Genomic DNA, 27,166 nt, shown 5'->3' with positions numbered 1-27,166 from the left:
CAAGTTCCGGCTTCAGCAGCCGAAAGACACGGCTTGACGTCACAATCAAATCTAAGTCACGCGCAGCATGATATAATGACTCTTGTCGTGACGCTGGGGCTACGTCGACCCGGCCTTCACTTGGTAGCGTGCAGAGACTCGGGGTTGAAGAAGGACTGAATCTTCTAAGTTGGTGAAATATGTACAAGCAGGTTTACTGGCACTTTGAGAAAACGTATTTACAAGAATATTTACATGAAAAAGAAGGGTACATCAGCAAAATGACAAGCGTTAAGAGTTCATAGCGAGAAGCGACTGGATGAGCCGTTTACCCAGGGCCCAGAGCGACATTTCGTGCTCTGCAGCGTCCTTAAAAACCCCCTATGTCCAGCCCCTCTCTGAAGATGCTGACCAACCAAATCCAGGGCACGCCCCTCAGGTATCGGCATCCAATCGAACACATCACTGCACTGATGGTCTGAAGCACTGACTGGTCCGGCATTCATTCGTTGGGCGTGATCACTTGTTGGCGGGAAAAGCTTGGGAACGGCGAGGAGAGGAGGTACATTTCTATTCTTCAGCAAAGAAACCACAGGCTGGTTCCGACAAGGGGTTTTACTTCTCAGAAACCCGAGTGCACGTGGCGCCGCATAGGGCTCCCAACATGGTCCCTTTTCGACAATTGCAAATCTTTCCTGCATTCCCGGGAAATCACTTAATGGCCGTATGAGTCATGCTCCTTTCTTGTCCTGCACGTCAGCGGACATGTCACTCTGTCGTCTCCTTTGGATAGGAGGCATTCATCACTGGAGGATAGCACTTCTCGACTGGAAGGGTGAACAAAAGAAAGAAAGCACTTCCTGCTATTTCCCGCAGGGGGACGTTTCTTTGTGTTTTTCCAGACGTTCTCTTGACAGGGTCAATTTGGCATTTGCAGGTTGTCCACAAAGCAAAACATGCTTACAAAACAGGATTCCTGGAAAAAGGCTCACTTAGAGCCATTGGACCATCACCACATATTCACAAAACTTATCCATGCCCACAGGCGAACAATAGAGCGCGCAATTGCGGATGCTTGGTCGTAACAGCCTCCTCCCCCGCCAGAAGAGTCTCGGAGGGCAGCAGTCGCCGCTGCTGCATGAAGAGACGACTTAATGGCCTGCACGTGAACGCTTGAAGCTCGCTGTTGCTTGTCGCGTTGTCTTGATTGTTGTAGGCTAAATTGCTCGAGCTGTCTGAAACTCAACCACATGTCGAAGCAAGCACTCGGCTCCCGTCTGAAGAGACCAGGTCAAAAGAAAACTGCCATTGTTGTTCGAGAAAAGCCCACTCTCAAGACGTTCAGGACCCACGTATTCCTAGAAAACCAAACGTGCTGCTTTACATAGTCACACATATACAAGCGCACGAAAAAAAAAAAAAAAAACCTGATTATCAATTTGGATACATGGTGAGGAACATCTCGGACCGCTTAGAAAGAGCGGCTAAGCGCGTCCGCATTCCCATTTAACTTCCCCTTTTTGTATCTTATTTCAAAATTGTACTGCTGTAAAATCAAGCTCCACCTAAGAAGGCGACTGTTCTTCGATGTCGCAGTTTGCAGCCAAGCCAGGGGACAATGGTCCGTCTCTACGGTGAATTTGGCCCCTCCAAGATAGCACTGCAATTTTTGAATGGCCCATACAATGCAAGCGCACTCTTTCTCTGACGCGCAATAAGCCCTCTCTCTAGAACTCAGTTTTCTGCTCAAGTAGAGCACGGGGTGCTCATTACCGTCGTCATCTCTCTGGCAGAGAACAGCACCTAACCCTCGATCACTGGCATCACACTGGACCGTGAATTCTCGGCCATAGTCTGGAGCTCGCAATACCGGACGGCTAATCAGCACAGCCTTCAGGTTTACGAAGGAGGCTTCCTTTTGTTCGTCCCAGACTACATTTGTCGGTTCTGTCTTGCGGAGAGCGTCGGTCAGAGGGCTAGCCAAAGCTGAATAGTTAGGGATGTAGTGATTGTAGTACCCAGTCAGACCCAGGAATGCTCGAATTTCCGTCTTCGTGCTCGGCCGCGGGTAGTCTGCTACCGCAGAAATCTTAATCTCGCTGGGTTTCCTGAAACCTTGACCTACATTTTGACCCAAGTAGTCTACGGTCGCCCTTGCCAGGCAACATTTCTCGGCCTTTACGGTTAGTCCAGCTTGACGCAAAAGGCTCAGTACAGCTCTTAGATGTACCATATGGTCCGCCCATGAGTCGGAAAAAACCGCAATGTCATCTAAGTAAGGCACTGCGAATGTTTCACACCCCTTTAAAACCCTATCCATGAGTCGGGAAAAACAAAATGGAGCATTTTTGAGCCCGAAACTCATCATTGTTGGCTGGTAGCTGCCCGTCGGAGTGACGAAAGCCGCGTATCTGCTGGCGCGTTCAGTGAGCGGTACTTGCCAGTATCCTCGAGTAAGGTCCAGCGTAGTCACATATGCCGCTCTACTGACCTGTTCTACTCTCTCCTCAATATTCGGAATAGGATACACTTGATCCCTGGTGAGAGAATTTAGCTTTCGGTAGTCTACCACAGGCCTAGGGTCTTTACCTGGAGCTTCTACTAAGATCATAGGCGAAGCATAATCGCTTTCCGAGGGTTTTATTACTCCCAATTCCAGCATGCGAGTTACTTCCCTATCCAGAATTTCTCTTTGCCTTGGAGAAAATCGGTAGCACCTTGATCGCACTGGCACGTCTGAAGTCAGCTCAATATCGTGCTCAGTCAAATCAGTTCTGCCTGGCCTGTCCACGAAGCAGGCCTCAAACTCTGTTATTATCTCGCCCAGATCGGACAGCTGGGATTTCTTTATTTCTCCTCTCTGCTCTGTCTTTTTGAGAAGCTCCTGAGCGTTGCTTCCTTTTCCGCTGAGGCAAATCAAGTTATCCCCCATCTCCTCGGGAAGGTTTAACGTTAGATTTACCACGGCTTCCCTCTGCACATAAGGCTTCATAAGATTGCAATGATAAATGCGCACTGCTTTACGCCTACCGGGGAATTTCACTTCGTAGTTAGTGTTAGAAAGCTTTGCAACGACTTCATCAGGTCCTTCCCACTGTACTTCGAGCTTATTCCTGAGATCATTGGCTTGCTCCATAGCTAAGTCCTCTCGGGTTCCACTTAGAAGTCTCGTGAGATTACTAGACACTGGCGGCAAGAGGTTACTCTCAAGAACGTCCTCATTCCGCGTCTCTTCAAGCTCACTTTCAAATTGACTTATTTGAGATGCCTTGCTCTCAAAGTTTTCTGACCCACTGTCTTCCGCATCGACCACTGTTTTAGCTGTCGTTTCCTCCGCGGTGGATTTTTCTGAAATGAGCAGTGTAGCTAGTTCTCGCGCCTTTGAACGTGTTAAGGCCTGCACATCTCTGTCTCCGAAAATCAGAAGGCAAGCTTTGACCTTCTCGTAGTTGTCCGCGTCCTCCTTGTTTAGCCGCGCGACAACCTCCGCTGCCTCGCAGGGCAGAACCGTCAATAATCTCTGAGACCACGTGTCTCGCTGGAAGGACAGTTCTTCGCAAGTTCGCTCAAAGTTACCCAGATACAGACCGATATCCCCTGATATCACATATGGCTGCATGTACTTTGACATCTTGAAATCTGCCTCCTTGTTGAGAAGAGGTACCGCTAGCTGGGGACAATTGCCCGACCTCTTACTCAACTCTACTTCTAATTTCCGGAGCTCAATTTCTAGCTCCCGCTTTTTTGCTTCTCTCTCAATTTCACGCTTCTTTTCCTCTTTTTCCCGCTCCTTTTCCTCTTTTTCCCGCTCTTTCTGCTGTCTGAGCTGTTCCTTTTTTTGACCGATGAGGTTCCATGCTTCACTGAGCTCCTCATCATCGGCTCCCAAATCTGTGATTGCCTTTATAATCAAAGGTTTTCGTGCCAAACCACTTGTATCAATTCCCAATTCCTCACACAATTGCAACAGTTCCGGTTTCTGCAGCTTTTGTAGGTCCATGATCGCTCCGAGTGTCGGCTACTTCCAAAACAACTGTGCAAACTACCAAACCTAAAGGCGTTTCCACACTCTTTTTACCAGTTCTAAAATCTAACCCTGTTCCAGAACCTGGTCCACATCAGAAGAAAAGCCAAGCACTCACCCACACATGCGATCGATGTTCCGAGCTGCTTTCTTGTAGGCCGATTGTTGCTCCTGCTTGTTGCTTGAGATGCCACCTCCGATCACCAGATGTTGTGGCTTGCAGATTCTGATCCACCTCCAATCACCAGATGTGGTGGCTTGTAGATTCAGATCCCAACGCTGGTCACCAGTTGTTGTGGCTTGTAGATCCAGATCCCACCGCTGGACACCAGTTGTCGTGACGCTGGGGCTACGTCGACCCGGCCTTCACTTGGTAGCGTGCAGAGACTCGGGGTTGAAGAAGGACTGAATCTTCTAAGTTGGTGAAATATGTACAAGCAGGTTTACTGGCACTTTGAGAAAACGTATTTACAAGAATATTTACATGAAAAAGAAGGGTACATCAGCAAAATGACAAGCGTTAAGAGTTCATAGCGAGAAGCGACTGGATGAGCCGTTTACCCAGGGCCCAGAGCGACATTTCGTGCTCTGCAGCGTCCTTAAAAACCCCCTATGTCCAGCCCCTCTCTGAAGATGCTGACCAACCAAATCCAGGGCACGCCCCTCAGGTATCGGCATCCAATCGAACACATCACTGCACTGATGGTCTGAAGCACTGACTGGTCCGGCATTCATTCGTTGGGCGTGATCACTTGTTGGCGGGAAAAGCTTGGGAACGGCGAGGAGAGGAGGTACATTTCTATTCTTCAGCAAAGAAACCACAGGCTGGTTCCGACAAGGGGTTTTACTTCTCAGAAACCCGAGTGCACGTGGCGCCGCATAGGGCTCCCAACATGGTCCCTTTTCGACAATTGCAAATCTTTCCTGCATTCCCGGGAAATCACTTAATGGCCGTATGAGTCATGCTCCTTTCTTGTCCTGCACGTCAGCGGACATGTCACTCTGTCGTCTCCTTTGGATAGGAGGCATTCATCACTGGAGGATAGCACTTCTCGACTGGAAGGGTGAACAAAAGAAAGAAAGCACTTCCTGCTATTTCCCGCAGGGGGACGTTTCTTTGTGTTTTTCCAGACGTTCTCTTGACAGGGTCAATTTGGCATTTGCAGGTTGTCCACAAAGCAAAACATGCTTACAAAACAGGATTCCTGGAAAAAGGCTCACTTAGAGCCATTGGACCATCACCACATATTCACAAAACTTATCCATGCCCACAGGCGAACAATAGAGCGCGCAATTGCGGATGCTTGGTCGTAACACTCTTCACTTGTTGCGATCTCTGTTTATGAGGCAAGCTGGCTTTAGCTTTGCAGTGAATTCAAGCAACAGAGGAACTATTGTATCGCCGGGCTTTTTATCCCTCGTGTGACCTACACTTGACTTTGACGTCGCAGCCACCGCTCGGCTGTTGAAACTTGAAACTGAAACAGGTGAGAATTAAGGAATTCGATTTATTCAGTGGTCATTATCACGTGGTGATCCGTGTACAGTAATGTCTTACGCATCACTTACAAAGGATAAAACTCGAAGCAAAAACATACGTGTTTAACTTAAGGCAGGCCCAAAACGCTTGCCTTACTCGAGGCGTCGCCTCAGCACCCCTTTCACACGCACGCCGTGACCCATTGAGATTCATGCGATCGGTAATGGGACCGTGACCGACGGCTTCGTGAGAGCCTGCTTAGCGACCAAAAACGTGCAGTACAAAACGTGTCCGACATACTAAAAAACGGCGCACACCAGTTTGGGCAGGCCTTCCTGCAGAGTATACATCAACTCTCTGAGCCCGCACTTTTGGTCAAAATTGAGGCATCTACGCTTTCTATTTGAATATTCCTAGGAGATTCTGGCAGTCGGATGTCGGCAGCCCCGAGCACGTGCACTCTCGCCAAAGCCAGCTAAGTGCTCTGGTCCACGTTAAATGTCGACCACCAGGCGAACTGAGAATGAACAATGGTGACAAGCTTAACAGTAACAGCTTTACGATTCCGGGCGCGAAGTGCTGTCCTCTTCATCGTAAATATTCGTCGTGTCTTTAGCATACATTCAGCGCGTGCACTAAGGCAGCACAGCCATGACAGACTGGCACGCGGACCCAGTTAAAGCTGTACATTTGCGCAAGAGGTTAAGCGAAAAATTCTCCCATGACGAACTTGTTCACACAACACGCCGACACGGGAGGATTAAGAAATGAAGAACACGATTAAGAAGACCGGAATGTGGTAAATACTGGGGAATACTGCGCTACTTGATAGACTGATTCGTGTGTCGTCTTTCACTTGTCTCTGTCTATCAAGTAGCGCAGTATTCCCCAGTATGATCACCCAACTGGTCCCCGTATTTGCATTGGTGGTAAATAAATATATCACAAGGACAGTAAAGGACTACTAGATGGAAGAAAACTGCAATATGCGAAGCTCGAGGCTCGCTATGATGCTTATGTTTGTTTCTGAGAACATGCGCAGGTTTCTCAAGATGTCTTTTTTTCTGTTCTTTTTTTTTTTTTTTTTGAACCGTTATGAATGTGTCTACGTCGAAGAACGTGGACAGTTCACAGTAAAGAAGCGCTAATGTCGTCCACAGGTGACGGTCTAACCCGGTGGCAGAGGAAGTGCCCAATCGGATAATAGTATCAAAATTATATATAACTTCCCCAACACAGGAACGCGTCTGCGAGCCCACAATAAACGCAGCCGAACTCCGAAACTCCAGGAAGAGTGAGGATGGGTAAGAAGAATGCGCGTGCCAGCACAGCTCACAAAGGCACCACTGCTAAGCTTATTTACAGGTTTACTAAAGTGTTCAAGGTTCAGCTCTATATGCACGTCCGTTCGACAGACGTACGCAGCCAGATTCCAGGCTGCACGCGCGGCAGCTGGCCCGTATCCTGCGGAATAGCGCACAAAGGGACTCCGTGTCGTTACCCCATGCGGCGTGTCGCAGGTTGCCAGGAATACGCAAATCACAACTGTCAAGCGCCTCTTGTCGGTTCGTGAAAACGAACCGGGCTGGAAAGTGCGTACGATGTTGGCTTTTTCCCACTCTGCGAGGTTGAGCTAAGGGACAAACTTGACCCAGTCAGAACTTGGTCAGCTTCGCCCTAAGAGTGGCAATGCAGGCGCTGTCAAAAGCCTGGCAGAATGACGTGCAAAACTTTGAATCACGTGTATACGTGCATATCTTTTGTGAAAAATATACGCACGGCCCAGCAGACTACGTGCATAAGCTGCGAAGAGGAGCCATTTCAGCACCCGTTCATAGGCTGAACAGTTAAGCATGCACTACACGTGCTCGGCAAAGTTATCTTTGCTTGTCGATGTGCATTAAGCCATGAGGAAAAACATTACAACTGCTCAGGGGTCGCGTTTAAAAATAATAAAAAAATAAATAAAAAAGACCTGCGCCCGTAGACCACACAGTACAACGCTCTTTGTCGGGAACGCACGATGCTCGAACGGGGCGATTCAAACAGCTAAAAAAAAAGTTGGTTACCGGCATTTGTACTAAATTCCGTTTCATACATCAAGTGCAACACTGCCAAAGCTAGAGCTCTTGTTTGCGCTCCCCACATCCGCGATGAAAAATAGTGTCTGCTCTTGACGAGAGGAAATAATACTTGATTTGTCTGCAAGCTTAATACATCTTACATTTGCCATCAGCTCCATAAAAAGCATCTTTTTTAGGGAGAAAAGATCGGATTCGGTTAATTTGTATGTTTTGTTTGTCGTTTTCGTTTGTGTCGCATTTTCGCTGCCCCGCAATCCTGTCCTCCGCGCTGCGCAACGCAGCGACCTCGACTGCCTCTTTAGAGCGGATTTTTTCTATGAGATCCGCACTGCGAATATGTCCAAGCACGCGAAGCAAGCTATTGCAAACGTGTATGCTCGGAATAAAGCTCCTTTCCTCAGAAACCACTCAGCCACGAAACGAGGGCGTAGTGATACGCCTCCTTTTTTTATTTCTTGCGGACTACTTGCGTATAGCTTTCGCTGCGTTGCACCTGATGTATGAACCGGAGTATAGTCTGTCCAGGGGCACCGTGAATGTCGACACAGTTGCATTGAAGCCACACAAGCTCGTATAGTAGAAACCGTTCGTGATATGCACCCGCACTTGTTCCTTTCTTTCTATTTCATTTGAGCCCATTCAGGCAGCCCGATGAGCCACCCACGGCCGTGCCTCTGCTTTCTTCCTAACATCTCCACGAAAGGCTGCACAATCCGGATGTTAGTGGCAAGTACGACGGCAGCTCTGCGAAAATAACAACGAAACACGTTTGTATTTTTCTCCATTAGTTACCATCTATGCGTTTGTTAGTTGAATCTTCTCGTCCGCGTTGCACTTGTCCTCGATATCGACACGGTTGAGGCTTAGTTAATGACATTCGCATTTGCCGCAAGGTTCGAACCTACTCAACAAAACAGCGATGTCCTAACAGAGACAAATCCCATTGCCAGTAAAAAAGAAAGAAATTTAGAAAGAAAGAAGGAAAGAAAGTGTCAGTAAAGAAAGAAAGAAAGAAAGAAAGAAAGAAAGAAAGAAAGAAAGAAAGAAAGAAAGAAAGAAAGAAAGAAAGAAAGAAAGAAAGAAAGAAAGAAAGAAAGAAAGAAAGAAAGAAAGAAGGAAACGAGTTTCAAATTTCCTTCGGAATAGGCCAAGAAGAAAAAAAAAAAAAAAACAGGCAACAATCACCAACGCGCAAAACAATTCCCAGCAGCGATAATGAAACGCGTGCAAAGCTTGCCAAGGACGCCGAGCTGCGAGGAAGGCTGGAGCTATATATAACAAAAGCGGAATCTAACGGGACTCCGGCAGATCCGCGCTGCTTGCATCGTTGCTGCGTCCAACCGCACGTTTTCTGCTATTCTAGATGGTGACGCGACTGGCACGAGACGTTGGCTTGGCAGCCTATAGACGGCACGCTATTGGAGGCAATGATTCAGTACTCAAGCACACGGGCAGCTGTAAAGCACCAATTAACCCCATCCGCTGCGTGTCACAGCGCGACTCAGGTCGGAGCAGCAAATTAAATAATAGCAGCCAAAAACACGGATTCAGGTATAGTACGTGAGTTGTGAACCTTTCATCACGACTCTAGGCTGTCCTATTTTCTACGGTAACATCCTCCTCAAACACTATACAGACTGGAGGAGAATGCAGACCAAAGGTGGGCATTTGACCTCAAAAACTTCGACCTCACCTCAAACTCAAAAAATATTTGGCGACCTCACTCAACCTCAACCTCATAAATTGAGGTTGAGGTCCCCCAGGCGACCTCACCTCACTTTTCAGGTGACCATTGGCGACCTCACTCAACCTCACCTCAAACTCAAAATGTGAGGTTGAGGTCGGGCGCTCGACCTCAAAAAAAAAAAAAAAAAAAAAGAATCATCAAATTAAACCGTAACTTAACGAAAATATACATTTCTCGGGTAATCCTAGCATATATAGGCAAGCCAGAATTTTGTCGTATGAAGGCTGTATTTTACTCTTAATTCTATACAACAGTTAATATTCCGGATAAAAGAAAAACTCCGGAGACTCCATGTCCAATCCTGCACTAAAGTAGCAATCCTCTCCCCCTCTTCGCCTACCATTTTTTGGTCCGTTTTATTCTAAGGCCTACATGGGTACCACATTACTACGCATAGGCCCATAATGCAATACAAAGAGTTTATCCCATCCGACCAGCATGTATAAAATCCGTATTAGAAATAAAACAAGCCAGTTCTTACTATATACTGAAAAGACGAATGCTGTTGACCCTAGTGACGATGGCAACAATGAAGATATGCTCTTTTTCTTAATTCGAAAAAAAAAAACAAACAAATTGATGATTGCCAAGCATTGTTTTTTAATACATGTACATTGTCTTGCGACCGTACACATCAAATTGGGGAAAAAATAGGAATACAGTTGTGCCTCGTTAGTATGGACACTTTGGTTTCCGACCAAAACTGTCCATAACGCGAGTCATCCATAATAACCAGTCATGATAAAAATGAAAAGCATTTTTTTTAGAAAAACTTTATAATTAATGACAGCTTTTTAAATTAAATTTCTAATTAAAAACAGCCAAGCTGTCGATGTTACCCCCTTCTCCATGAATCCGTCGACCCAAAAATATCATGTCTGTTCTTAAATCTTGTCAGCTATCCTCATGAGTAGCTGAAGTTAGTAATGCCTATACATAGCGTAGAATAATTTTTCTCAGTAAACATCCCTGTTTTACTGAACAAAAATTCCGTAAGTCATCACAGGTAAAACCTATCAAGACGGAGGAGAAGGAAGGGTGCGCACCCATAATGTTACCGAGGCAGCGAGCCTTCTGTTGAAGCATTTCGTCGCTCACGACAGCACCATTCGCGCACACATTTCCGAACCACATTAACAAGGCTGACTCCATTTCTTCGAACTGTGCTGGGCGCTGTCGGACTGTAGCTGACGCTGCGATGAGCGATGTCGACGTTGAGCCATTTATCAGAGCCCTGTAGTATCGATGCTACCGTCGACCTGGCGAGGCTGAGACCTAGTTGAACTTGGGTCCAGTCCCTCACGGCTTGGATTAGCTGAGATGGTTTTTGCCGCTTGTATTCACAGATGTCCCGCTTCGCGCCTACGTTCAGTTAAGTTTTTTTTTTCTTTCAACTCCCGCCATGCCAAAAGTCAGACTAAAGTTGAGGGTTACAGGCTCCTGATTCTTTGGACTCTTTTTGCCTAGTTAACCTCCCCGCCTTTCCGTTCTTCTGATTCTTTTTTTTTTTCTGCCTTGTACTGTTTATGTGAGGAAGCGAGGGAGTCAAGTTGGCAGGCTGCTGAGGGCTATCGAACAGCCCTTTCCTGTGCCGTTTGTATGTGTTCCTATGAAACAAACACTGCAAGCTGAAGTACAGTTTAGAACGACGGCGAGCCGACTACGAAGAGCTCAGACCTTGTCAAGGCCGCATCGTTGACTCAAGGCGAAGCCGACATGCGGACCGCCCGGGGCGCGAAATGTGGCAGTTCGGCACCCCAACACAGTGACGAAAACCAGGAGCATGAGAAGGAAGGGCGTCCAGGATGGGACGCCCGGTCCTGGTTGCGTGCTCGCCGCCTTTCTTTTGTCGCTCTACTTCGTGAGTGTGTTTTAACTCTGACCGAAAAGTGTTAACGGCTTCATGGAACACACTTTGTGTTTTGGGAAAGAAAAACTTCAGTTCCCACCCCCACTTTTTGGCGCTTGTCTTTCTTCCTATTATTTCCTTCCCACGCTTTTACCGGCCTCTCTGTTCACGTTCAGCAGAATTTATTGCGACCACATGTTGCTGTTTTCCCGACTGCGGCCTCTCGTTGCGGCGCTGCCGCTGCACCCAGAAATCTCTCGGTTCCCTTCATTCAGGGTCTTTCTTACTTAGCTGACCCTCGGTTTTCTGTGTACGTTCCTTTCCGCTCTTGCGTCCCTCCCCTTCCTAAAACGACCACACGCCCGCTTTGGTTCTTTCCAACTCCACAGGACTCGTTCAGGCATCCGGCCGCATCGGCTGTCGCATAGGTTCCCGGCATGCGCGCCCTTCTTTAACTTGCGTTCGGACTCCACTGCTTTTTTCGAACGATGTCCATATTAACGAGACAAAAATACATGGGCCCAAGTGGGCTCTATGCATTCTTCCCCTGTCCATTGTTCAAACAGCGAGTTTTTACATTAACGAGGCATAAATACATTGAAAACATTTCGTCCCCAGAAAAACTGTTCATAATTCGGGTCGTCCATACTAACGGGGCACGAATTTTCCATAAAACCTACTCATGAAACGATCTGTCGTGATGACTATATCCCCAAGAAAACAAACAAAAGAGGAAAGACAGCAACACACCAAATAATCACAAAACTCGGCCAACGATGAGTAAACAAATGTACCTTCAGAAAATTTCAGAGGAAGGCTGTGGATGTTACGAGGTCCCAACCGGTCACTCCTAGGTGTTTGTCTATAATTCTGTGATCCCGTGGCGTATTGCAAGAATTGGCGAAATTGCTTCTTCGAACACCATGCTCACATTAAAAAATTACAGGGTTCGGAACTGCTAGGAAAGAGGGTTAAACGTGAACCACTTTGCAGTCAAATTTCGCCGGACCACAATGTACGACTCTCCCCCCGCCCCCCTAAAAAAAAAAAAAAAAAAAACGAACAAACGATAAAAATACTTGTACATCCGAAAAGTATACTGGATACCATTTCTCCAACAAGTTTGAGACGAGCTTCTTTGTGTTATTCACTTGTTTTCCTTTAAAGACTGAACTAATAGATTACACGGTGGTGTCTTCGAAGCTGCTTCGTCGCATGCACTACACGTGCATCCAGAGAAACCGTTTCCCCATTAGTGTCGTGTAGTTACAGCACATAAACGTAAAATAAAGGCAAGAACAACAGAAAGGAGGCGATCAAGCAGCCTGGAGGGACCGCGCTCTTTGCTGTGCACGCGTTCCTCCCTTCGCCGTCCGTCTCTAGGCTCTAGGTTTTGCTCATGCAGTGAATGCCGAACTGTCACCAATACACACCAAAGGCAGCCGCGAATGTGTCAGCTTCGTTTTCAGAGACTACATCGCGCTTTGCAATAATTGCAAAAAAATAAAAAAATAAAAAGAGAAACTAAATGACCGCTCCGGTAAGTGGAAAGGAGGGTTGTGCTATGGGCCTCTGGAAAGATGCCAAAGAAGGAGCTAAATGTGAGGGAAGAAGCCTGTTCTCTGTTCGCCAGTACACGAACGTAAATGTCATACAAGAAAATATATATAAAGAAATACTATGTTGACGAAAGTATACGAAATTCGCACACTAAAAAAAGAAGAGAACTGCGCTTCCCAGAGTGTATAGAAGGCTTGAGACATCGACTTAGTACTGCATTCCTCAGTGCTAGCATGTAATTGGTTTCATTCACATATATTTCAATGGATTTTTAAAGAAAAAACGAATGTCTGAATATATTACTCCGATATCTGACCACACAAATTTTCATCCGATTGATTTGTCCGTCTCGAGCAGACGGCAGCACAAAAGAGACACGCTCAGTTTGCCACACTAATTCGTCTGTCTAGACACCAAAATGTTGAGTCAGAAAACATCTCAATAGTTTTTAACTTATAAAAACATGTAGGAGAACGCTTTTCTCTTTTTTTTCCTGCGCCTAAAGAGATTTCAAGATAGACCTGATATTCTGGAGTTAAGAATCTCTTACCATCAACCTTCCTCCTGCATTGCTTGGTTTCACGAGAATTTGAGAGAGAAACAAAGGGCCTTAGCGGAGCAAAAAGATTTTTGTTTTCATTGGGCTTTACTGTATACAAGCCCCATATAATTTTTTTGCCTCTTCTACCTAGGCAAATGGTTAACATGCGCAGGCTTTTTTCCTGTATACCAGTTGCGTCTTATAAGCTGTGCCGTCCGTCTCATCCTCTTGCATGTCTTACCGCTATATTAGTTATGTAAGAAACGCTAGCACCTTCATCCCATGCAATTTCGCTGCACCATTTTCTGTTAAGGTTCCGTCTAATGTACAGCGGGATCCTTCACCGAATGTAAAGCAGCAGCCGTGACGTCAGCGCCTGGGAACGGGCATGCACACTACAAACAGTTCTGCTTTGTGCCGTCTGCGCAAAAGACAATTTGCTTCGCTTTTTAGTTTGCTTGTTTGTTTGCGGCATCCGACAAAAGCATCGCGGGTCAGAGTGAGTTATGTGCTTTGCGCGCTCCCGAGTGTTTGAGCCGGCGGCAAGCATCGGCGCAAACAAGTCAGAGAAAACGGGGGTGGCGTGCGGGGGGCACGAGGAGTTCGTGTCGTAAAAAAAAAAAAAAGAAAAAAAGCATTTTCCAACAAGACCAGAGGGAAGCCTGGGCAGGGGCTACGGCATCCGGCCGTCCGAACGGGGGGTAACCGAACACCAAGAGTCGACGGGCACACCGCGGCAGTACGCTCGAACTCCGCGTCAAAAGGGGCGCTCTTCGAAGTAAGCCGCGACAACAGCAAAAAACCTGGACCTCACAATTTCGACCTCACACAATTACGACCTCACTCAACCTCAAACTCATGCGTGAGGTTGAGGTCCAATTTCGTGACCTCACTCAAAATATTTTGAGCTATCGCCGACCTCACCTCAACCTCACCTCACTCCGTGAGGTTGAGGTCATTTTGAGGTTGAGGTCGACCTCATGAGGTCGAAACCTCATGAGGTTGCCCACCTCTGATGCAGACACACACATTTCTTAATCTTCATATATTAAATAAAATTAGACCTCCCCAAAAAATACCCAGGTTACCATCCTTGATACGGAGCAAGCCCCAAGCTCTGCCGTATGCTTTTTGAGAATGCTAGGTCAAATCGGATAAGAAGTTGGGTACTGCGCCCGACACACGAGCAGTGGGAGACGACCCTGACCAGCGAAAACCTGGACCAGCAAACCTGGATTATCCAGGTAGTCCGCAAGCCAGCTGCCGCCAGCGGAGTCCTGAAGTAGGGTCACCGACCACCCAGCTCTAGCAAATTATTGTCTTAGATAAAAGTCTCTCTCTCTCTCTACGGTAACAGTATGCGGTCAGGCAGAGCAGATACCACATACAGGGCGCCCTGTTCTGTGAGGAAATCTCGTTGTCAGGTCGGTGTTGGCGTTTCAAGTTGCCAGGTTTTGGCGAGCAGCTGTCGATGCTTGCTGCTGCAGCAGTAAACGAGCGCAGCTGCCTAGACCTACAGGCAGCGATCTCGCGACACACGCATTTGTTGCGAGCGATATAATACTTCTTTTCTTTTTGGTTATGATGTCAGGCTTGCCGCGGACTGTAGTAACTGTATTAGGATGGACAGTTCGTCGAGTTAGTAGCAATTAATTTATGAATGGAATAACAGCGCAAAATGAGGAAAGGACCAAGGGAACCACACAGACGAGCTGAGCGTTGGAAATCTATTTTGTCGGAAAGTTCAGTACGTGTCGCAGGCATTCAGAGGTTACGGTGTCGAGAAATGTACCCGTCTACGGACTAGGTGGATCTCTTCTCCTGCACTACCACTCGATACGGCCGAATAAACGGTTTGAATTATATCGCCAGCCAACTACTCCGTGTGAGCGACGGGAACAGCGCCCGAAACAACCGCGCGACCGAGGTAGAAGGGAAGGCAGAGCTCGTCCGCCTGCCTCGACCATGCATGCAACCCACGGCGGATGGCGCAACGGCCCACCAAGCACGACGGTCGAATAACAACAACCAGCACGGCACAATGAGTGTAACCACGCCCATTAAGCGGCCCGTCAGAGAGAGGAACCCGTGCAACATTGGCGAAGGCTGAAATTGCTGCGGCTAATTAGGGGAGGAATTCACGAACATGTACGCGAGTAAAGTGCGGTACGTGATTGGATTTACTGGCTGAGAGCAGAACAGCCTGTGCACGACAACTGGCCCGTGATCGCGAATCGGCCGAGTGACATGGCGGCTCCATGCTTCCACTGCACGACGACGGAATCAGCCGATACTAGGCACGCACGCAAACACACAGAATACACACGCAGGGTGCACCGACCGGATCGGTCGACGTGGCGTACTCAATACGGGGAAGGGAGCGGCGGCGATTTAATTGGTTCCATCAAGGCGGAAGGAGGCCTCGCCCAAAGGGGACACAAGATGAGAGGACGCTGTAGTCACTTCGGATGATATAGTCCCTTTGTTCATCCGTTTTCGTCGGTCGTCACGCGCCGCTTGACGCCCAACTGAATATCGCAAGCACCAGGGCGAGCACAGAAACGAAGAGCCCGCGGTTGCAGCTGCTCTCGCTGTCCGCGAGGTTCGCGCCGAGACTATGATGTCACCGTCTGGCGCCCAGTTATCGACGCGGCCTCCTGCACTTGATTCACTCCTAGCGCGAAAGTTGAACACAGAGGAGCAACGCTCAGGATGTGTCAGTGACGCGCCTGCATCGTTTCATCAAAGCGCGCTTCTGTAAGTGGCATCCTTCGCTCTACCCACGGAATGTTTTGGAGCATGGACTAAACAGCAAAAACAAAAACGGGCAGCCTCTTAGGAACGGCGCCAGTGCATTATGAAGGGTCTTCGAAGCGGGACTCTAATGTACAGAGAAGCTTACCAAGCATCTGTATGAAGGACGTGTATATGCGTTAGAACAACTCCAACAAAAGCCCACATACTCATCGAAGCTCTACGTTCTTGATCGCCCAAATGGAAAAACATCGCGTTCTGTCGAGGTCACATCGGACATCACAAAAGTGCTAATGTCGACGCCGTAAACTCATGGCATTTAAACCACGTGCAATCAAGGATGTCCCTCATCAGAAGGAGAAAATCTTCTATGCTGTGTCTCTCATACCCAAAGTATGAAAGAACTGAACAAGAGTTGAGGGGGAGCCTCAATTCGCAAGCCGAGGCGTTTCGACAAGATACTGAATTATATAATATAAAGCAGAAGAAGACTAGAAGAAGCAGTAGACCTTGTATACAGAAGCGTCGGCTCGGCTTGTAAACTGAGGCTCCCCCCAACCATTGTTCAGTTTTTTCATACTGCGTAGCCAATTCTGCCCTTCATCTTGACACCGAAAGTGCAGCTTCAGGACGTAGAACCCCAGAAACCAACTACCATGGCTCGATATCATAAAGTAAGAGCGTAAGAGGGATGTAGATCTTAGGGAAAGGAACATCAGAAGCTGTCCTGACGGCGGACTGAGAGTTCAGCTTGCTTTCCTACGCAGCGGGTTAGGAGACGGGGGCGAAATGGTTCGCGATGAGTGTCGATGAAGATATGGTAAGACATGATGCCTGCGAGTTTCAACAATAACGAATACGATTAGGCGAGATCCTTATACTCTTACTGAGGCCTTCAATGCACTTTCTCATTTGTGCAACATTTTCGGCTAGCTTTATTATTTATTTACTATTTCTCGCTGGTGCGAGTCCTCTACTGAGACCGTGCGCAATATAACGAGCGTTGTTCGTAGATAATACAACATAAGCAACAACTAGAAGGTGCATTGCGGTAACACGAGCATGGGAAAACGCGCACTGGCTGCGTTTGTCCGTCCGCGCAGGCCACCCCAGCACGCGCGCACATGACCTCGCACTGCCGGCGGGACAGAACAAAACTCGAGCCGTAACGAAACCACACCGCTGGTGTTACGCCACATCTCCGTGACTGTCGCATGCCCGAAAGAAATGGGGCTGCCGCCGTCTCGAACCAACCCCAGACAAATTGCACGAGGCCCACGTCTCGAGACGAATTAATGCATGCAGTCTCGCCGGAGATGAAAAGAATCTCACGGAAGCTGCAGCGCGGAGAAAAAAATATCCGGCCGAGTAGGAACACACCCTTGCCTCGGCAACCGAATCATTCCGTTCATATCGCACTATCGTTTCGACGCGATGCGGTGAATGAGATGCCTCGAAAACTAGGCTGCGTGGGGAGGAAACTCTGTCGCGTTCATTTGACGAGCACGTAGTTACCCGAGTCGTTCCCAGCGAGCGGGCAGCTGTCGGTATAGTGCACGCGAAGAGGCATAAAGAAAATTCGACGGCTGCGGAGCCGGCAAAAAGGAGGCTGCGTACAGCTGGCATAGCGGAATGCCGCATTCACGGCCTGCGGAGCGCGATATGGTGCTGTCTACGCAGCTATAATGGATCTTCTGGAACTAAACAAAAAGGGAACTCAAGAAGTAAAATGTGCTTGGGAGAAAATTGTAAAATTTCGTCTTCCTAGCAAGCTTTCATGTGTTCCGCAAAACAAAGAAACCGAGTACATCAAAAAAAAAAAAAAAATACATATATCATGCTGTCGACGGCCCACACCTGAGTTCATCCGTGGGCTTCGAGAGGGTTAGAAATTTTGACCGCAGGAAAGAGCAAGGCCCGAGCCGAACTGCCATTTCACAAAACACAGATTCGAATAAACAACACAGCGACACGTCAACGCAAACAAACTGAACTGAGCTCTGAATGCTGTCAACACTGCCCGATTTCACAATTTTGAGGTGTAAATAAAGCGCTAACTACAGCTATAACTTCCAAACATAATTCCCAGCCTACAAAGCTGATCACAAGCTAGGAGAATGGGGAAATTGGCTCTATACTGCACTCGTGCTACCGTGTGCGGGGCTAATCACGATTGGCGAAGTTATGAGCACGAGCCATTCCCTAATCGTTCTGATGCGAAAAGTTCTTCGATACGTGAACGGCCAATGGAAGTCGTAGTTTCCACTTACTGCCAACAGATTTTGGGACACTTTTTTTGCTAATATTCTCAGAACATGAATCTATGACAGGAACGATCACCGCCGGTCACGTCGTCGTCCCCGACACAGCGGCTGTGAGGACGAGAAACCGGCTCCTTACGACGATCCCCGCCCCTTCCAAAACTTTCTCCGCGCCCAAACCGGTCAAAAACTGCGCGCGAAGAGGCGGCGCCGCGTCCACGCGCTCTGAGGGACTCACAGCAAATCGGTTCCAAATCTCCTTGTAGAGTCGGTCCGAACCCATGACAGAGGCGGCCCAGTCACAACAACAACACTACTCATACTTCACACGTCAATCCACGACACATGCGCGCACTCTTCGTACAATACGCGCGACGTCTTCGCCTCAGGCCGCCGCCGGCGAACGTCATCGCCGAGTCGGACAAGAGCCGCCGGCGCTATGCGGCGCAGCCATGACGACGGAGCGACGGAGTCACGTGATGCAAAATATGAGTCACGTGGCACCTTCGCGAGAGGAGAGCGGTGTCTGCTACGCTACTCGCTACAGGTCCAGCGGTACGGAAGCGCGAGCGCACGTTGGGCATGCGCGCATTTCTTCCTCCTTTTATTTTTGTTTCGTTAAGCTAGTCCCACGAATCTTGTCACACCTGTTTCCCACGCTGCTTGCCGTTGGCCGAGGGGCTGAGGCGTGGCGGGGAATTTGAACTGCATGGCCGTAAGGAAGAAAAAAAAACTTCGTGCGTAATGGCGAAGCAAAGTGCCGGCATCATGATGTGCGAAGCACTCGAGTATTAGAGCCCACTGAGCGTAGCTACACAAAGATAACTAGCTTTGAGGCAGGTGAGGTCGTAGAAACCGCCGATCACCCGGCCATGTCACCTGCCAGAGGTACATTCGTGAGCAGGACTGCGATGCAGCTAAAGGTGACCAGAGCGACACCGGTACAAATCCACAAGCCGTACGAACGTCTCTCTCTGTCTGGATCCAAGAGTCCCTGAAAGCTGTTATCCGATATCAGCCTCCCATGGCGATGGCGAAGCCCGAGTTCGCAGCGCCTGCCATTTAATTATCTCAACAAAATTCATGCTTGGCGCACTAAGTGGGGCATGTCTTTGAACAGTGCAAAGTGTCAACATATGTCATTCACCCGTAAACCCTTTCCTGTAAGATCAGATTATAATTTGGACGGACTACTTGAAAATTTCCAATATTAAATATCTCGGGGTCTATTTTTCAGAAAATCTAACATGGAGCCGACATATTGAATACTTTACCTTAGAGTCATCTCGTATGCTAAACCTCGTTCGACGTAATTTTTTTTTTAAGCCCCCCAGAAGGTTAAAGAACTGCTTTATCTAACAAATGTTCGTCCGATACTCGATACGCTTGCGCGATATGGGACACTCAGAGCACCAATCTTACAGAAAAGCTTGAACGGGTCCAAAACCGCGCTGCAAGATTTGTTTCAGGTAATTATAACTTCCGTAGCAGCATTGCATTAATTAAAGGAAACCTTGGTTGAAAAACATAGCACACCGACGATTAACTGCAAAATTATAACTTTTTTTTTTTCCGAATTTACTCTGGTCTCACAGCAATAAATAAGAACTTGTACATTTTCCCTCCCCACTTCATCTCTAAACGATGTGATCACGAGCTGAAAGTTCTTGAAATGCGCTGTCGAACTGATGTCCACCGTAATTAATTTTTTCCCCATGCTTCTGCACACTGGAATAGGCTTCCCAAGAGCATTAGCGAATGTAAAACGTGTTCAGAGTTTCAATCTTTATTGTCCCACAGTCTGCTGTAGATTCATATAATCCCGTTTACTTCATATCTTTTGGTTGGCACTGCGCTTCATGTGATAGCGTACGTTTTCCATTTACTGTGTTCATGAATTTTGCACCGCGGTGCCCTGAAGACCGTTTGCCGTCGAGATGACTTATATATGTCGTATTTTGTTACTTTTTTACTTTTACCGATTGTGCTTAGCTGTTTAAAGTTTTTGTCACATGTTCATTTAAGCCATATGTTTTGTTTCAATTGTCCCCCCTGCAATAATGTCCTTGAGGTGTTGCAGGTATTTGTATAAATAAAATAGACATGTGGTCTCGTGACGTCACAGAAACCGCCAACCAATCAGTAGCCGACTATGTCACCTGCCAACTAGCGGCTTCTAGAGGTATCCTCAAAGGTCGAAGGTGGAGGCTCCAGTTTTTCGGGTACACCCTGTGAAATAGTGCTGTCACGCTAAAAATCTAGTAACATTTTATTTTTTAGGAACAAACTCGACAATCCTACGGGTTCCTTTGGGCACCGCATGAAATAAGTTACACAGGTCGTAACAAATAAGTTACATTCTCCCACCTAGATGATCATACAGACGTCCCAGGACCTTGTGCAGCTCTTGCTCGGACGCCTTTATCTTCGACAACGATTGCCAAACACCGAAACTGATTTAGCAACCATAAGGTACATATTACATTCAGCAGCCCTTGAAAACATTATCTCCTCATTCACTAGTCTGAAATTTAAGAATTCCTCGTTTGGAATCACGGCAACGATTAAGCGGCACTTGCTAGGAGTCACCGTCCACTGCATGCGATCAAAACATTCAGAGCCCATGCCAAAAGCCTAGACATCTTGGTCACCTCATTGCCCTTCCCGCGGCTTTGCAAAACTCCACAGCTTCATCGGCCACTTCACACACATTCCCTTGATCACCACAAATCACTGCTGCGTATGTCGCAGCCGAACACCCTTGTTGATAACATGTCGTTGTTGCCCTCACAAAAATGGCAAATATTACAGGTACAGCCACCCTGCAATTGGCAACTAACGGACATAGAGCGATGGGAGATCGCAGTGTCCAGCTCGGACCCGGCTGCGTAAAAGGATATGTTGGGCTGGGCTCTAAAAGTCGCTTAGAGCCACAAGCTCCCGGTCATCCTACGAGATACCGAGCCGACCCATTAGTATAGGCAATGATCATAAGGCTCAAGAACCAATAAACGTTTTCACCACCACCATTACAGATTCGTAGATTGCACACTGCATAAAAAAGATATCAAAAATTTGAGGAGCTTAGTTTCTGTGACAGAGATGACTGAGAGTGGTACCGGGGCTTACTGAGCTTTAATTTTTGAGAATAGAGAGCAAAAAAATAGAAGGACAATATAACTAGGAACAGCAAAAAGAGAACATAGAAAATAATGGACGAGAAGTTATAACAACCGGTTATGATGGAAAACGTTTTTATTCTAGAAATTTTGTATGTCAGAGCAAACATTCCAATTTGAACGTCTCAACATGGAAGAGCCAAGGGAGATAATACCGCAAAAGACAGGCGCAAACTAAGTTTCTGCAATGGCAGATCTAACAACCGCCTCCTGAGCGATGTGCAACGGTCAAAAAAGGGGGAAAAAATGTTCTACTGTTTCTGGCTCAGCGCAATATTGGCACAAAGGAGAGGTTGCAAGACCAAGCCTGTAGTAGCTGCGGAACACGACAACGAAGTCGCGTAAAGAAAGCGTCAAGATTGCGCGACCGCCAGGCTTTACTCCTCCAAGGAAACAGAACAGAACATACTAACCAGTAAGTATGCTGGTCACAAGGACGAAGAAATAAAGAGCGTTAAGCAACAGGTGAAAAACAAAGAAGGTAAAAATTGGATAAATTCGATGGAAAAGAAACAGAGTGTGGAATTATACCGAAAGTGGAAAAGGCAGATCAGGAAGGAAGATTTCTTTGATAACTCAAGAGGCAGTGCCCTACTTTTTGAAGCTAGATCAGGGTGCCTTAGAACACGCAGCTACAAAAAGAAGTTTAACAATGGAGATGACGCATGTGCTGTATGTGGAAACTCCAGTGAAACAATTGACCATATTCCCCCATTCCATTAATTGCGGTAAAGAAAGTCTCACGCGTATCTTTTTTTTCCGGGCTCAAAAGAAAGCCCGCGAAATACAAATAATACCACGTGACTAGCGCATTTGTGCGCCGCGATTGTGGTGCTCTAGTCGTGGTTTGATATATATATATATATACAACCATTACCAAATTTAATCAGAATTTGAAAAGCAGGTAAGAATTCAAAGGCAGCGCCTCCTTCAAAAGCGCTGGCATGAGCACAAAAAGTGAGTGAGTGCGATGCGACAGACACGTTGGACGGAAAACCATAACAGCAATCAGCATCGAAGTTAACCAGGATGAAGGGAAATAAGCTGCCGTTACTCACAATCTGTGGAAAAAAAAAAAAAAAAAGAACAAAGAAAAAGGAGACCGCAGCCGACAGGATTCGAACCTGTGCGGGGAAACCCCAATGGATTTCGAGTCCATCGCCTTAACCACTCGGCCACGACTGCGAGACAGTTGGTATTCCGAAATAAGCGCAGCAGTGAATGCGTCAGATGCGGTAATGTCCCAGTTAATACCATTTCCAATTACGTACGCAACTTGGCTGAGCAAAGTATTCGGCCACTTCTCCATAGAGTGCGAAATAGGAAGTTGGCAAGTGAAGTTACCAACACGCCTGGTTCACATCACTCGCCTGATGATGGCATTCAGTCTTTGAGAGAGATTTGCGGCGTTAGGATCTTAATGGAGTGCATCTAGGAGGCCGAGGCGCTCGCGACCTAACAGCTAGTGGTGGCAGCTCGGCTTTCGCTGATCGCGACCAGAAAATGGGCACGAGTGCAAAAAGCAGTCCCAGGAAGAACACGGCAACCTCGCGGTTCCCTACATAACGGACACTGCACGCCGGAGTGAAATCAGGGGCTTTGGGTGTAAAACGCCGACTTCAGACAAAAATAACGCTGGGAGATTTATCGCGCACAGCTCCGGTTTCTCTTTCAAAGTATACAGACGGTGAAGGTGGGGAAGATACAAAATCGAAGAGGACGAAGACAAATGATATAAAGTATATATGCTCACTAGCCTAGAAGCGCGAAAGCAACATAACTTCCAATTCATTAAACAAGAAATTTCGAAGCTGTAACGAAAGCTGCGGCTCTTCGTACCGAGCGCACGCGCAATCAACAAGTTCAGAGAAGTACAAGCCGTTCTCAACACTACGTCGGCGGGAACTGGCATGTCCCCGAGCGCCTGGCTGGCGTTCTAAAGACATGTACCAAATAACAATAATAGTAAAAAAAAAAAAAAGAAAAAAAGAAAGCCTGACGCAATGCCGGCACCGATTTCAGAACTCCGCAGCCCTCAGGAGCTTGAATCATGTGACATCTGACGACAAGCATGTGACGTCATCTTCAATCACGAGCGCACTGGTGGCGCCATCTCTGTTCCTTGTTCACAAGCTTCCGACGCACAACAGCAACTCCGAGATCAGCAACTCCGAGCAACTCCGAGCAACTCCGATGAGGCCTCTAAGCCTCAGGTCATCCTCATGAATAAAGGTTTATGATAAATGAATCAACTCCGAGATCCGCATTTCACAGGTAGCTCCATTTATTCCACGTGACTCATTTTATTCATAAAAACTGGCGAATTGCACGCATGGAGTAGCTATACAGAACAAACTTTTAGTTTAGTTCTTTAGTGTCATACCAGCTAATTTGTTCGCATGCGATGCCCTGCTACCGACTGACTGACCTATGAGTTAATTACAATGTATCAGGAGTCTAGGACGTCAAATGAATCGGGAACAGCGAAACGACAAGATTTTAGCTAAGGGATACAAGATAATACACTTAGGCGGCGCGAGGACCACATAGTGAGAGAACATGTCTTCTTCTTTTTTTTTTTTTTTTTTTTTTTTCGGCAACCAATATTTTTGAGCTTGTTTTTGCGTTAAATTTAGTCTGTGTTCTCGCTTAGTTGGCGCAGATTTTTCCGGCAGTGCATGGTCACGACACGGTCCGCATAAATAGCCCTCGGAATTAGAAGACATGTAACGTCCGCGTGACAAGTGAATAAAACCAGGATATCGGAGAAATTTTTATTCTATTCGCTGCTAAAGAACGCGCAACCCACGATATGGTTCATGTACTGTAGCCGTTTCGGCTGATTTTATTCCAAAGGTAAAAAATAATAATTTGCGGAGCTACTATAAGTCCAAATAAATAGAAATCGTTCAGCTAACAATAAGTTGGACGCATCAAGCGCACGCTCACACTCACAGGGACGATCGAAGAGGAATGCACGCCACAGGAAAACAAAAAGAAAACAAAAAAAAAGGGAGAGAGGGGCACAATTTTAAAATGAAAAGAGTGAGAAATTTCCAACGAGCTCGCGAATGTGCGCACCTGCATTTGCAAATGTTTGACTCATACTAGGAAGCCCTGCAACGAAGGCGCGTGCCTGAACAATCATGACAGAAATGTGAGAGGCTAGCTCGCATCTGAACCATGACATAAACGAAGAACGGCGGTGTCATATACGGTGACAGTCACATTTCGCTTTCTAACATGAGAACAAAAGGCTCGTATATTCCTCGAAAGTATAGCGCAAATAAAGACATGGACGCCACAGATGTAGACGGGAAAGGCCTGTCGTTATTCGCGCTATGCTTTAAAAGAAGTGTTACCATGCAACTAGCCCAAACCAAGGCTATGCAGGCCAGATTTTAATCATTCCGGCCAACCTCTCTGCCTTTCCTTTCAATAAATCCATCTATATATCTATGCACAAATAGTACTCTCGGAATCAGCAATAGCAGTAATAGATGTGCAACTGAGTATGGTACATAACCAAAAATAGTAAACAATATATCCAACAACGACCAATTACGCACATGCCAGAGAGAACAAGAGTCTGAAAAGATTTTAAAAAATAATAATAATAAAACTAACGGGCCCGGCATGATACCTACATTTTTGAATGCAACACAAAAGACGTTTATTGGAGTTAATGGTTTGGCATGCTGACCATGCTGACTATTCACACACAAGCGATACTGGCTCATTGTTTTCAACTGCTTTCGAACTCGATCGCCGCATTTATGTGTTTTTAGTGACAACAAGCCAATCGCCACTACAGTTACACCGGCTGCATTGTGCTGCATAACTACAAAATGAACACTGCCCGTTTTCAACGCCATATATACAACAAGATGGTATGTGAGAATAACACAAACGTAACACAATGCCAATCGACCGAATCACAGTGTGTTGTGTTTGTTTGGGTGATATGAACACCAGAAGAAGTACATATATTGCATCTGCCAAGGCATCCTAGAGTTAAAAAGAATCGCATACTTAGTAAAAGCGCAGAACGAGGAGACGCAGATACAAGAAACACGCAGAGTTGTGTGTGCGCGAGTTTTTCAACTCTGCGTCGTTTCGCTCCAGGCCAGTGTTGTTTTTTTTTGTTTGTTTGTTTGTTTGTTTTTGTCAAGATGATGTACTAACTATTTATATATGAGCCCATGGTGATCAAGCCACCAAAGCTACAAGTGGAAAGAGCAAAAAACGATTTACCTCTGTGCGATTGCCGAAAAAGTCCTACCCATAAGCGTTCAACTGCCTCAAAGATGGGATCCTCCCTCACGCGTACCAACCCGACCATGTACACGCAGCGCAAATTCTCGGAACTTTGTTTCCGACAGCCGCACACAGGCTCCCCGTCCCAGTGACGCATTTGAAAATAGACAACAGCAGTTGCAAACCTACACCACATGCAGACGCGCAGCCTCTCTGAAGGGGAATGAAACATAGCAGAGGCAGCGATCAAGCTAGATATGTTTTGCAGCCAAGGGCCGATCATGTTTCAAGCGGACGCGCACACGCAACCCAAGCGGACGAGCCGCGGAGGCTGTATGTTTTACCGGTTTTACCAGTCGCTTCGATTCCGGCTAACGATGAAAACTTCCTATGTCGCCCTCGTCAAATGTTTCACCGTACCGTGAAGAAGGCAGCGGGGCACGAGCAACGACTGCGCATAATATAAACACGCGCGAAAGGCTTTCCGATCTTGAAGAGGCGCCGCAATGCAAACTCTCAAAAGCACATCGTCCGCCACGGGTGTACCGACTCCCCCGGGAAATAAGCATGACCACAAGGGCTAGAGAAAAAAAAAAAAAACCTTCCTGTAAACAAACAAAGTCTCAGACGTGGCATGCCGAAGAGTGGAGCAAACACAATACCTTCAGTTTCCGCGAAGCTGCAGGCGTACATCCGAGCGTCACATGCTCATCGTATCCAACACAAACACGCACCGCATTGTTAACTTGAAGAACCGTTCAAATCGTTTTCGCGCTAGTCGCCATGTTGTAACTCGCTCGAACGCAAATGCCTACGTCGGCACGACGCCAGCGACGCTGGGTGGCCACTGCCGGCATCCACGCACGCTACAATGGTCACGTGGGTTAAGCCACGTGGTCACAAGTGCTGTTTTGCAGTGAAGCTTGCTTTAGAAAGGTGCAATGCGGAGATGCCCTCCGGCTGGTAAGTTGGATCAAAAGGGAGGAATTTCGGGCTGGAATTTGGCACCCCCGCCAGCCTTGAACAACACCCTTGCTTTTGATCGAAGTTTCATGTTTTCATTTGGAAGTAATCCTGCAAGACCAAAGCAAACTAGCAACATGAGCAAAGTGCTCGTAGGAGCAAAGCATGCTGAACTAGTATAGAATAATGGCAGTGGTTAAAATTAAGGTGTGTCGGACGGACCCGGTGCACTTGTTCCCCGTGTACATCGGTTTTCAAAGTTTGACGCATCACCAGGAGCAAGCAGACTACCAGTGATGAGGACCCGGTTCAAAAATAAATTAAGAAGGCGCCTAGATTGCCTCCCACTACCCTACTAAAAGCCCCATGTTGTCAAGTTTGAAATTTGACGCGTTTTAGCATTTCCTAAAGAGAACACACGCCGTATTTACTCGAAGAATCCGCCGACTGTTTATGAGCGTCGTCTAAGCCCATACCTTTCTGCAGAG

General features: G+C 47.1%; 1 protein-coding gene and 1 non-coding gene across 3 annotated transcripts in view; both read right to left on the bottom strand.

The window, feature by feature from the left end:
* The window catches only part of LOC146207262 (uncharacterized), a 105,126-nt gene extending 78,595 nt beyond the window's left edge, over positions 1-26,531 (bottom strand). The window contains exon 1 of one of the 2 annotated variants that reach the window (XM_084579450.1): positions 26,378-26,531. Coding sequence is in view for 1 of the 2 variants with exons in the window: in XM_084579320.1 (XP_084435446.1) it covers positions 18,518-18,562 (45 nt within the window). In the remaining variant the exon portion in view is untranslated. Of the gene's footprint in view, positions 1-18,517; positions 18,716-26,377 lie in introns of those variants that run through there. The other variant, XM_084579320.1, reaches the window with a different exon arrangement.
* Positions 22,562-22,643, bottom strand: TRNAS-CGA (transfer RNA serine (anticodon CGA)). The gene has a single exon. It is a non-coding gene; the product is annotated as a tRNA-Ser (tRNA).
* Positions 26,532-27,166: the final 635 nt, after the last annotated feature.

Source organism: Amblyomma maculatum, chromosome 1 (assembly GCF_055883805.1).
Source record: "Amblyomma maculatum isolate TAMU_Amacu chromosome 1, ASM5588380v1, whole genome shotgun sequence".
In the NCBI taxonomy this organism is placed as follows: domain Eukaryota; kingdom Metazoa; phylum Arthropoda; class Arachnida; order Ixodida; family Ixodidae; genus Amblyomma; species Amblyomma maculatum.
Note: the sequence above shows the minus strand (reverse complement) of the source record. Positions and strands in the feature narration are given on the sequence as shown.